The sequence below is a fragment of the Panthera tigris genome, chromosome A2 (assembly GCF_018350195.1).
Source record: "Panthera tigris isolate Pti1 chromosome A2, P.tigris_Pti1_mat1.1, whole genome shotgun sequence".
Classification (NCBI taxonomy): Eukaryota; Metazoa; Chordata; class Mammalia; order Carnivora; family Felidae; genus Panthera; species Panthera tigris.
Window position 1 is genome coordinate 5,708,557 of NC_056661.1, and position 11,545 is coordinate 5,720,101.

At 60.8% G+C, this 11,545-nt stretch overlaps 1 protein-coding gene and 1 long non-coding RNA gene across 5 annotated transcripts in view; one reads left to right on the plus strand and one right to left on the minus strand.

Moving 5' to 3' along the window:
• The window catches only part of CERS4 (ceramide synthase 4), a 35,018-nt gene extending 26,215 nt beyond the window's left edge, over positions 1-8,803 (minus strand). The window contains exons 1-2 of one of the 3 annotated variants that reach the window (XM_042978007.1): positions 8,160-8,327; positions 1,218-1,358 (exon numbers count right to left, since the gene is read on the minus strand). In XM_042978007.1, the coding sequence (XP_042833941.1) occupies positions 1,218-1,345 (128 nt within the window). In that variant the 5' untranslated portion in view covers positions 1,346-1,358; positions 8,160-8,327. Of the gene's footprint in view, positions 1-1,217; positions 1,359-8,159; positions 8,328-8,670 lie in introns of those variants that run through there. The other 2 variants (XM_042978008.1, XM_042978009.1) reach the window with 2 other exon arrangements.
• A 213-nt stretch (positions 8,804-9,016) lies between these two features.
• Positions 9,017-11,337, plus strand: LOC122236368. 2 transcript variants are annotated; one of them, XR_006214435.1, is made up of 3 exons: positions 9,017-9,555; positions 10,258-10,348; positions 10,669-11,337. It is a non-coding gene; the product is annotated as an uncharacterized LOC122236368 (long non-coding RNA). The 2 variants fall into 2 exon arrangements; XR_006214434.1 differs by having other exon boundaries at positions 9,319-9,552.
• Positions 11,338-11,545: the final 208 nt, after the last annotated feature.

An 11,545-nucleotide genomic window follows, 5' to 3' on the forward strand; every position in this document is an offset into this window, starting at 1 on the left:
CTGACTGCTCTCTCCCAGACGCATCGCGCTCAAGCCCTCCCCCACCCGGGTGTGCTCTCTTCCTCCCCAGGCTTCTTGGCCACGGTCCCACCTTCCACCCAGTCTTTGGGGACAGGAATCTGGGAGTTGTCCCGGAGCCCTCCACACACGCCCGGGTCACGGAGCCCCTGCGATAGCATCCATCTGCCCCGTGACTAGCAAGCGGGTCCCTTCCCACTCGCGTCCCACGGCCACGCCCTCATGTCTCATGTCAGTAACTGTGGCCTCCTCCCTGGGCTCCCCGCCTCCGGGTTTTGCTCAGGCCGCCCTTCCAACGTGCAAATCAGACTCTTGGCTTGAAATCCCGCAAAAGTTCCTGCCCCCGGCACGATGTCCCCAGGTACGCCTCCGGATCTTTGCACGTGCTGTTCCCCCAGCCAGTGATGCCTTTCCTTCTGCCTGCCAAGGCCTCCTGGTTCTTCACGACTCTGCTCTCAGACACGTCCACCAGGAAGCCCTGCCCGGGGTCCCCAGGCTAGGTTAGGGAGCCCCCCTCTCCATCCTTCCCACAACCCTGGCCTCTCCCATCTGTGCATCAGGCACCCACCCGTCTCCTTCAGAAGGCGAGTTTTGTTTTTCAGTACATTTATTTTCAGAAGAAACTTCCCCTCCCTCCCCTAAAGAGAAAGCCAGCATCAGTGTCCCATGCGGACAGGGACCATAAGACAACCAACAATGAAAACAAGACGACGTTCAGTCCTGGCAGGCTGGCACCTGATGCTGATGAGGCTGTCAGCCCAGGTCCAAGCCTTCCTTGTCAAGGGGAGGGTGGCAAGTGCCTGTCACCTGGGCCTTAAAGATCCAGTGGCAGTATGGGAGGCTCAGGCCTTGATGTCCGAAGGGAGTGATTCTGTGAACTCTCCTCCCTCGTGGGCTGTCCTTGGGATTTCGCAGGTGAGGAAAGTGCTGCCCAGGAGCTCGTCGGTGGCTGGCATCTGGGAGGGGACAGGGGCCGGGGGGGGGGCAACCTGATCTGGGAACCACCCGCCTTGGCAGGAATTGGGGGACAACCAACCCAGAGGTGGGAGGGGACAAGAGCCCTTTGGGCAAACCTCCAGGTGTGGGACTCTGAGAAAGTGCCTTCTGAGCATAAAGAGGGGTGACGATGGGGAAGGGCAGGGCCTTAAGGGCTCTGGAGCCGCAGCACCCCCAGGCACTCCTCTCCGACCTCCACGCACCTGTCCGGGTTCTGGGTCAGGTACTGGCAAACAGTGACTGTTGGGAGTCCACAGGCCTGGGCAGATCTGCTCCTGCCGGATGGTGTCAGGCGAACGGTACCTCCTGTCCTCCTATGAACTGCCACCATCCCGCCAGCCTGCCTAGGAAGGATGGGGAGCCCGTGCAGGGCCCATGTGAGCACTGGTCATCCTCTCCAGGTGGGGTAGGGCTGCGGGGCTGGAGCATGGGGTGAGAGAGAGGGGTCCCCCAGCCCAAACGCTGTCTATCCGGGGGCCCTTTAAGGACCAGAGGTGTTTGCATAACTAGAGGCCAAGCCACTGCACTTCCTCCCAGATGTCGGTTGAGGGGAGCCCCTCCTCCGGTAGGGGATGCACACAGATGCAGGGCTGTGTACTCATGCAGGGCGAGGCAGTGGTGGGGGATGGAGGGCGGCTGGGGCGCGCAGGGCAGACCGCTTTCCCCCACCCAGCCCTCAGCAGCACGCGGCACAAAGTACAAGCCTGTCCCTTCCCCCTGCCCGGCACCCAGAGGACGTCCGGTAGCCACCCAGACAGCCCCTACTCCCACCCATGGTTCTTAGCCAGCGTCCGTGGCCGGACTCCCAGGGTTGGGTCAGATTTCAGAAATACCACTCCAACGCAATACCCAGATGTCCCCCTTGGCCTGAGTCACTAGCCACCATTCCTGTGGCCCTTCAAGTAACCAGCTTGCCTGTTGCTGCTTCCAGGAAGCCTTCTGGGACTTCCAGGCTGCATCAGGGAGCCTGTGGATCCTCCATTTGGTCCACATTATTTTTCCTTGTAACTGCCCAGGGACGTGTCTATCTCCCCAACGAACGGGGTGGGTGTGTGTGTGTGGGGGGGGGGGCTCTCCAAGGAACAGGATCCGATTCCTGTCTGTGTCTGCTCTCAGCTCTAACTCTGGCCCCAGCTCCCATATTACCTCCTCAGAAGACCTAAGTTTGGGCAGCACAAGTAAGGCAACAAAGAATGCCTTAGTAAGCAACAGATACAACGTAGCCAAAACCTACAAGGGGTGGTGTTTAAAGAATATTTCAGTAACAACAGACACATCCAGTCTCTGCCTCCGAAGCAGGAGGGAACTATCCTATGAATGAAAAAGTCAGTGGCTGCACATACCCATGCAGTTCTGGTTTCTAAATACTCTGTGCCCGATCTCTAGGCAATATTTGAGCAACGCTGTGTGCAAATGACTTACGTGCTTGTCAGATTTCCCCAAGGTCCCAAGCTGCGACCCTTTCACCTATTTCCAGAATTTCAATCAGGTACGTTCACTGAGTCTCGGAGGAATACCGTCCAAGGTTGAAATAGGTGAGCAGCTACCTGCCCTGTGGCTCACCCCCCCTCCACCCCCGTCTCGATCCAGAAGTTACTACAAGCATCTTTGACAGGTCATCAACGCAAGCACCACGGCTCTTGCTGTCTGAAAATCCTCAACCCCCAGGGCCAACTTCACCAAAACGTAGGACCAACCACTCAGGCATGTAAGTAAGAGGCTTTGTTTCCCGTGCTAGTCCTCTGGGCTCTTAGAGTTAAGGAACACATCCCAGTGCATAAATCGCACCATTTCTGCAGAGTGGTGTGAATTTCATCGTGTAAGAAGGTTACAGTAAATACACAATTACTCCAAGCACGTGCACGGGTACAACCACGCCTCCTCAGAATGTGCAGACCAGGGGAACCTCTGGTCCCTCCATGCACGTGAAAGGGAGACATGCTATGGAGACACTGGACTTTATTGTCAGAAATGAGCCCCTTTGCGAAACAGCACTGATAACGTACATCCTCAAGGGTCCTGGCATTTGTCCCGGATAATGGCCCACCAAAACCTTTTTCTTTTTATTCAAAAGTGAAAGATTCAGGGGCGCCTGGGTGGCTCAGTTGGGTAAGCCTCTGACTCTTGATTTCCGCTCAGGTCATTATCTCACCGTTCGTGGGGACAGAGCCCCGCTGACAGCACGGAGCCTGCTTCGGATTCTGGGTCTCCCTCTCTCTCTCTGCCCTTCCCCTGCTCATGCTCTCTCTCTCTCTCAAAAATAAACAAACGTTAAAAAAATACAAAAGTGAAAGATTCGAAATCCATCAAGAGGGGGAAAAAGTGACCTCCTCAGAGAGGCTCTGCCCCCCCAGCCTCTTACTCTGAACGCATTTCTGGAAAATTCTAGGAACATGTGGGAAAGTTCCGAGTGTCCTGACTCGGGGCCTAAATTGCCCTCAGCTGCTTCCAGTCTCTGGCTAGCCACTCCACACCACCCCCCCCCAACACACACACACACACACACACACACACACACACTCATTGTATGCCAGGGGGCTGGGGTCATAGCAGGAAACACACTAAATGAGGATCCCAGCCCTCAGGGAGCAGAGGTCCTGGACGGGGTGAGGGTTGGGGGTGGCAAATACTATACATTTTATTATTAATTTATTTCATTATTCTGGATAGTGGAGAGAAAAATAGGGCAGGAAAAGAGATCAGGAATGGGCAGTGGGGGCTGCAATTTTAAACAGAAAGGTCAGGATGGTCTCTCTAAGAAGACACGAGGAAGCCACAGGGATAGAGCATTCTTGGCAAAGGGGACAGGCTGTGTAAAGGCCCTGAGGCCGGGCCATGTGCAGTAGCTTCGAGGCACAGAGACGAAGCCCACAGGAACAGAGGGGCATGTGGGAGGAGGTCAGGGCAGGGGGCGACAGCCTTATACTACGAACCGCCCTCACCAGCATCTCAGATGGAAAAAGGAGATCCAGATTCAGATGTTTCCAGAGCTCATCCTGCCTGCTCTCCCTCTCTGTCACTGTCTTTGTCCCCTGCCATCTCCTAATAGTTTAGTGAGACTCCCTTGTGCCCGAGGTGGCTCCTCAGCGCCTGCGGGGATCGTCGTCATAACTGAGCCAGGGCCAAAAAGAACTGCCCTTAGGCACACCCGTCCCCGGTGTGGACAGGGATGGGGATGGGGAGGGCAGTTGTGGCCACAGCATCCTGGCTGTCAGCAGGACCCCCAACCAATCTAGGTTCCAGAGTCCGAGGCTCTGAATCCTCTCATTAAAGCCTCTGAATCTGGTAGGGTTTGGGGTCTGCCTGGCTCAGTAGTGGGGGTGGGAAGGGTAACCAGATCCAGGTGACCAGGCCCTCGTCCACATGCCTTACAGGGAGGGGCGGGGGAGGGGGCCGAGTCCTTTCTCCTCCACCTGCAAAGGGAGTGACAGCAGGCCGATGGCAGGGCCACCCTCACGACACTCCTGCTTTGGTGTTTGCTGACCGCCATCCCGGCATCCCTGTCCCCTCTCTGAGAGTGTCCCGCTCCAACCCCCAGCTCGGGGCCCTGCCGGTCACTGCCGCTGCCCCCTCCCTCCATACCCCCACCTGAGCCCTCTCCCTGGCTACTTCAGTGCTTCCGAGAAGTCTCCCAGGTCAGCTGAGCCCCACCATATGCAGGGGGAAGGCGGAAGCCTGCCCCCCACCCCGCTGGGAAAGGGGGTGGATTTGCTCCCTTCCTCCTGCCAGCAGCCGCCTGGGCCATCAGGGTTCCAGAAATGACCACCGTAGGGAGGCCACAAAGCAGCAAAGCAATGCCCCTGCAAACTGCAAAGAGGTAGGGCTCAACTCCTCTCACCCTTCAAGCGAGGACCCTCCCAGGGCCTGCTGTTACTGGACCCGGGAGCCCTGAGACCTTCAGTCTCGTCGTCTGCCCCTCTGCCCACTCTCCCCCTTGCTCCCTCTGCTCCAGCCCCCCCCCCCGCCCCCCCAACATTACTCCTCCAAGTAGCTTGTAGCAAGGAAGCTTCCTTTGGTGCACCGCTCGTCCCCGGTGCCTCCCGGTGCAGGCACTTCATAAATGCGTGCTGGATGAATAAATGACGGACGTAAGGGTGGAAGAGGGGTGAGGCCAAGCGCAGGGCAGAGGGGTTCTCCAAGGTGTGGCTGGCAGGCACGTGGCCCCCCTCCTCAGACACACGGTCAGGGGATCCTGGGGCAAAATATGCGTTTGGGAGCCCAAGATGGGATGGGGAGAGAACAAGCTCCCGGCCATTCATTGTGGGGAACTGGGGTGACAGCCTCATATTAACAAAGGTATAAAGTCGAGATTGAAGGAGGAGAAAGACCTCCCAGATGCCACTCTGGTCAGAGCCTCTTTAAGGGTGGCAAAGAAGAGTCCATCTGGGGGCATCTGGGTGGCTCAGGTGGTTGAGCGTCGGACTCTCGATTGTGGCTCAGGTCATGATCGGGAGTTGGAGCCCTGCATCAGGCTCCGTGCTGAGCCTGCTTGGGATTCTCTCTCTCTCTCTCTCTCTCTCTCTCTCTGCCCCTCCCCTGCTCGTGTGCTGGCATGCACCCCGGCGCTCTCTCTCCCTCTCTCAAAAGTAAATAAATACACTTAAAAAAAAAATAGCCCATCTGAATGGCTTGGGGTGGGGTGGGGTGGGGTGAGGGTGGGAAGGACAGTCAAGTAAGGGAGTAGGAGTCCTGCCACTGAATTATTCATGCAGAGGATTCAGAAACTCAGCTGGGCTGGCCATTTCCTTCTTTTTTTTTTTTTTTTTTTTAATGTTTATTTATTTTGAGAGAGAGAGAGAGGGTGCACGCGTGCGCATACGCGCAGGTGAGAGGCAGAGACAGAATCCCAAGCAGGCTCTGCACTGTCGGCACAGAGCCCAAAGAGGGGCTCGATCCCACCAACCCTGAGATCATGACCTGAGCCAAGATCTAGAGTGGACGGTTAACCCATTGAGCCACTGGCGCCCTTCCTCCTTTTTCCCCAGAGCCCTTGCCACCTACTCCATTTCGTCCTGCCCTCTCTCTATCCCCCCCACGCCCCCATGGGGACCTCTCCCAACCTCCAGCCTTGCTTCTTCAAAGCCCGCCTCCAAACCGGCTGCGGAGCAGGGACACAATTTCCAAATGCTGCAAACAGTACCTGAACTCGTACCCGAACCTGTTCCCCAATCAGTGGCCGTTCCACTCCGCCCCCCACCCCCACCCCCTTCAAGTCTCTCCAGGATCCAGGCACCTCTCACTCGGCTCCATCACGATCTGGACCAGTCAGCTGCTTCCATGCTGGTCTCAGCTCCTGCTTGTGGCTCCTCCCATGCACCCCCCAGTCTCTCCCCACTGGAGTCTCTCTGCTCTGTTACCTCTTGGGCGTCCTCAGTGACCCACCAATGGTCACCTCCTCCGAGAAGCCTTCCCTGACCCCTCCCCAGGCTGAATCAGGCCCCTCCTCTGGGCTCCCTTCCCCCACACATCCAGGCATCTGCTGTTTCATCAGGTGCTTATTAGCGGCTGGGCGCCACACTCGCCTCTGAGGTGATGACTGCTATTATTTCCATTTTACAGGTGAAGAAACTGAGGCAAGAAGGAGGTGGAGTCACTAGCCTGAGGGCACTGAACTCATACAGGCGGGACAAGGTCAGAGGCAGCCTCCGGACAGCCGGAAAGGGGACAGCCTGCGGTGCCCAGATAAGAGAGGAGCATGCGCCCCGCCACCCCCCCCATGCCTGCTTTCCTGTGGGCATCCCAAGGGTGAGGGCCCGTTCCCGCTCTCCCTTGCCAAATACAGGAGCCCAGTGGCTCCTGGGCCGAGTGATCACTCCAAGCCAGGCGCTGGGCCAACCAAACACTTTACACGCCTGACTCAGTCTGCAGAAGGCAGGCCCTGGGTCTGGAGGTGGGCGCAGTTACACAGCGCTCCCATTTCTGAGAGCAGAGCAGGCAGAAATGGGGGCTCCTCAGGCTGTGCACTCCCACTGGCTCTGGAGCCCTCCCCCAACCCCTCAGGTGTGAGGCTGCGGGGGCGGGGGGGGGGGGATCAGCCAAGTCCTTTCCTAGCCAAGGCTTCCTCTGATCAGAACAACATTCCCAGGGATAGGTTCTACTGACCCATTTTACAGATGGGCAAACAGAAGCTCAGAAAACTTTCCCTGGGGTCACAAGGCCAGTTCAGTGACCAAATCTCCCAGCTCACTCCTACCGCCTCTCCCTTCCCCTCTCAAGACACCCGCGTTGGGAGTAGGTGAGCTGGAAAGGCACGGAAAGTCCTGGCTTGGCCCGCCCCGGCTCAGGTGTGCTGAGTGAGGCTCCTCGTACCCCTACCCCAGCCATGCTGATTCACAGCAGCTGCTCTTGGAAGGGGACTGAGTTGAGGCTGGGGAGCTTCAGAGGCAACCCCACCCTCCAGAATGTGTTCCTCAGGCAGCCTCCCTAAAAGAGACCCAGGTCACCCTAGTGGGGCCAGCGCGGCCCCTGCACTCGGCCGCTGGACACCTCCCCTGGGTGTGGAGTTGGTCTCCAGGAGCCTCCCCCATCGGGCGGCATTTCAGGGGGTTCGCCAGTCAGACTCGGCCACAACAGCCCCACCCCACCTGCTTCTCCCTCAGTTTCCCCATCGCGGAATGAAAGGCCCCTGCATGCCCCCAGCTGCCAGTGCCAGAAATCTCCTCCCAGCATGTTACTTCACGCCCCACTTCTAAGCAGGCAGGGAATGCAGAGGACGTCTTCTGCCAGGATGCACACCCCCCCCCCACCCGTCACCCGCTTTCCACCGCTCCTTCCAGGGGGGTGCAAACCAGCAGCCTCCTCCCGGGTCTCCTCCCATCCCTCCTGCCCACAGCACGGGATCTTCCTAAGACACAACACGACCGGGGAGCTCACTTGGCTCTAAGCCTCCCGTACCCCCCCCCCCCCAGACCCGAGAATGGAATTCACTCACTCCCCGCCATCTTCGAGGCTCGGGCCAAACTCTCCCCACCTCCAAGCCTCCCTCTCCGCGCTCCAGCCACGCTGGCCTCTTTTCTGCCCCGCAGACACACCGGGCTGGGCCCCGCCTCGGAATCTTGGTGCTTCCTGGGCCTCAGCAGCCCTCGCTGGCTGGTCCACTCAGCCCGGATGACACCTCCTCCGACAATCCGTCCCCCACCCCTTACCCCGTCTCCCCGAGGTGTCGTCTTCCCCGCACTCAGCGCGGGCTGGAGCGATCCGAGTCTGTTTACGCCGTTGCCAGCCGTCTACGCGGCCGGGCTGCGAGGCCAGGGCCCCGGCTGCGCCCCCAGCGCGGGCACGTCGGTGGCCCCCACGCAGGCGCTCGGTGTGGGCTCGCGGGTGTCAGACCCACACGCCCGCGGCGCTGCTCGCGTTCACACATCCGGATGCCCCCCCCCCACCCCCACCCCGCGTCGCCGCGCCGGGCTCGCCCCCACTCCCTCCCGCCCGCCCGCCTCGCAGCCGCGTCCCCGGCGCTCGCGGCGCCGCGACCCTCGGGGGAGCAGGGCTCGCTCGGGGCGGCGGCCGGGGCCTGGGACCGGATGGGAAGCGCCGAGAGGCCGCCCGGGGGCGCGGTGATGGGGACCGGGGCCGCCATGGCCGCGGAGGCGGGGCCGGGGCTCGCCGCGAGGGTGGCGTTCCGGGCGGCGTTCGGGGCGCGGGGCGCTCGCTTACCTGGGGGCGCAGGCGGCGGGGCGCGGCGGGGACGGACGCGGAGAGGAAGGAGCAGGCGCGGCCCGCACGCGGCAGCGGGACTCTGCTCCCGGGGCCGCCTCCGCCGTGGGCCCAGGCGGTAGGCAGGGGTGGGGGGGCGGGGCCTGGAGGGGCGGGGCCGGGCCGGGGCGGGCCCCTGCGGGGCGCGGGGTCCGGGCGGCGCTCGGCCCCCTCCGCGGACTGGACCGCTTCCCGGACCCCCCGCCCCGCGCCGCGGGCCCCGGCCTAGCTCCGCCCCCACCCCCACCCCCGCTCCAGGCCTGTCCCGAGGCGCGCCTGGCCCAGATCCAGCGGCAGGTCCCCGGGCTGCGCCTTCTCTCTCTCCTTTGAACCCAGCACCTTCGGCGCTCAGTCTGGCTCCTGGTTCCGTTCCGCTCGCCGCACGTCCGCGCGATCCCCTCCTGCCGGGTCCCCTCTCTGGCCCCGCCCAGACCCGCGCATCTGCACCCACACCGCGTGTGCCCTGATCGCGGGAGCACACGGGCCGGCCGGGCATCGATTGCTGGGGAGGCCCGGACTGTCTCGGGCCTCAGAAGCCACCTCGGGTTCCCCACTTGTCCCAGATTGAAGACCGACCCGCCCCAGTTCGGAGGCGTGGGGCGGAAGCGCGCGCAGAAGCCCGCTAACTGCCTAGTTGGGAGGTTGGGCGTAGCGGAGGGCAGGCAGGCGGGTGGGGTGCGGGGGTCAGGAGGCAGAGCAGGGGAGACAGGCCCGCGTGGGTGGTGGGGCAGCCCCCAGCCCTCTCTTGCCGGATGGAAGCCAAAGTGACCCGGGGTCAGCAGTGCGCGGGAGCAGGGAGCCCCGGCAAGCCTTGAACGGAAAACGATCCTGAATGGGGCGCAGGTAGTCTGTGAGCGCCTGGGTCGCACCCCGTGGCGGGGGGGGGGGCGGTGCTCACGGTCCAGCTGCCCCAGCCGAAGGGAAGGGGGTTCCAGAGCTGCCGGCCAACGGCCCCTCACCAAGTGGCTTCACCTTTGAACAATAAGCCTCTCCTTGAAGCACATCCAGGGCGAGGGAGGGAGAAGGCCCGGCCTCTTGGGCGTGGGGCCCTAAGCCAGTTGCTTCACGTTGCTGAGATTTGATTTCCACACATGGGAAGCAAGAGGGGCCAGAGAGCCTGTGCCTCCCAACCCGCTTTTGGTCTCTGCAATTGCTGTTTCCTCCACGAGACTATTTTTTTCTCTTTTCAAATGTGCGGGTCCTTCTCCCTCAAACCCTCCCTCCCTCCCCCTGTGCTCCCAAGAGCTCCTTTGTGCATGGGGGAGAGGAAGGGCCATAAAGCCACTTTCCCAGTTGCCCAGGAGCTGCGGTTTTATCGCCTTGCACCTGGGGGGAAGGGCGCTCAGAACGTGACAGTGGTCTGTATTAATAGTAACTGGAGACATTGTGGAAGGGGGGGAGTCCAGGCCCCAGGGGAGAAGCAGCAGATCCCTGAGGAAGTAGAGGGGGAGGCCCCTGAAAGAGGATTTGGGTGGGCCAGGGTCAGGGACAGATTTCTTGGCTACCCTATGCCCTCCTTTCTCCTGCCCCCACCCCATGTGTGAGCAGGGAGTATTCAGGACAGGCTTCCTGGAGGAGGTGACATCTGAACCCTGAGAGGTGAATGGATGGTGGCATTAAGTGGAGTTAGAGTCCAGAGGTGAGTGAAGAGGGCAGCAGGGTGGGGCCAGCCACCAAGGCCCTCCAGGGCTCTCCCAGGAGAGGCACGATCAGACTTCAAATTGGACTCTGCCGTGGGGGCCGCTGGGGCCTGGTGGAAGGAGTATGGACAGGGCTCTGGGCATCAGGGGAGGCCAGGATCTGGTTGGTGGGAGTTTCTAAGCCCGAGAACCCAGTGTGGGGTGTCTGGGGAGGGGGAGCGGGAACCCTAGGGAGGCCCAAAGCTGGGACCAGAGGCAGAGAGGGGGAGCGCCTTGCTTCCCCCTCCCCTCCGGGTTTGCACACCTTTTGTGCTTGAAGGGCAGACCCAGGTGGAAGATGCTGTACTATCTGAAGATGAAGAAATGGGCCATGAGCCAAGGAACGCAGATGCTTCTAGAAGCCGGAAACACCTTCTCCCCAGGAGCTTCCAGAAGGAAAGTGTGGCCCTGTGGACACCTGGATTTCAGCCCAGTGAGACCCGTTTTGGACTTCTGACCTCCAGAACTGTCAGATAACTGTGTGTTCTTTTAAGCCACCAAGTGAGTGCTGACTCGTCACGGCAGCGATAGGAGACTCAGACCCCCAGCCTCCTGCCCAGAGTCCTGCTTGTGCTCTCAGAACCAACCCCCCCCCCCCCCACACACACACATCTGGACTCAGTTTCCAAATCAGCAGTCTGGGGCCCCATCCAGGTCAGACCCACAACCCCTGCAGCATGCACCCTATCACCCACCCCTCCAGACCTCTGGGGCCCCTCTGGGGGTCTCCGGGCTGCTGCTCCCTTGTTCCGGCAGGGTGGGGACTGAAATCCCACAAGTCTGTCTGTCACTGCCTCTCTGTGCCCTGCAGTGCCCAACTCACGCCAGGCCTGCTGTCCCAGGCCTCTCTGTGTCTGGCTGTCCTCCCTGGCCTAGCCTTTGCCAAACAAGACCTCTATCCTCAGTGGGGGGCTCCTCTCCCCAAAGGCAGGAGCCCCCAGTTCAGACAGTCCTGGGCTCATGTCTGTGCTGTGTGAACTCGGGTGTGTGACACAGCCTCTCTGAGCCCCATGGTGTCCTTATCTGTGGAATGGAAGAGAACCAGGCCATCTGGGGGACAGATAGGTGGAGGGACCCCTGCCTCCATGCTGTTTCATCCAAGTGGCCTGAGTCAGGGCTGGGGAGGGCCGGGACGGGTCCGATGGGGTGGGTGGAGA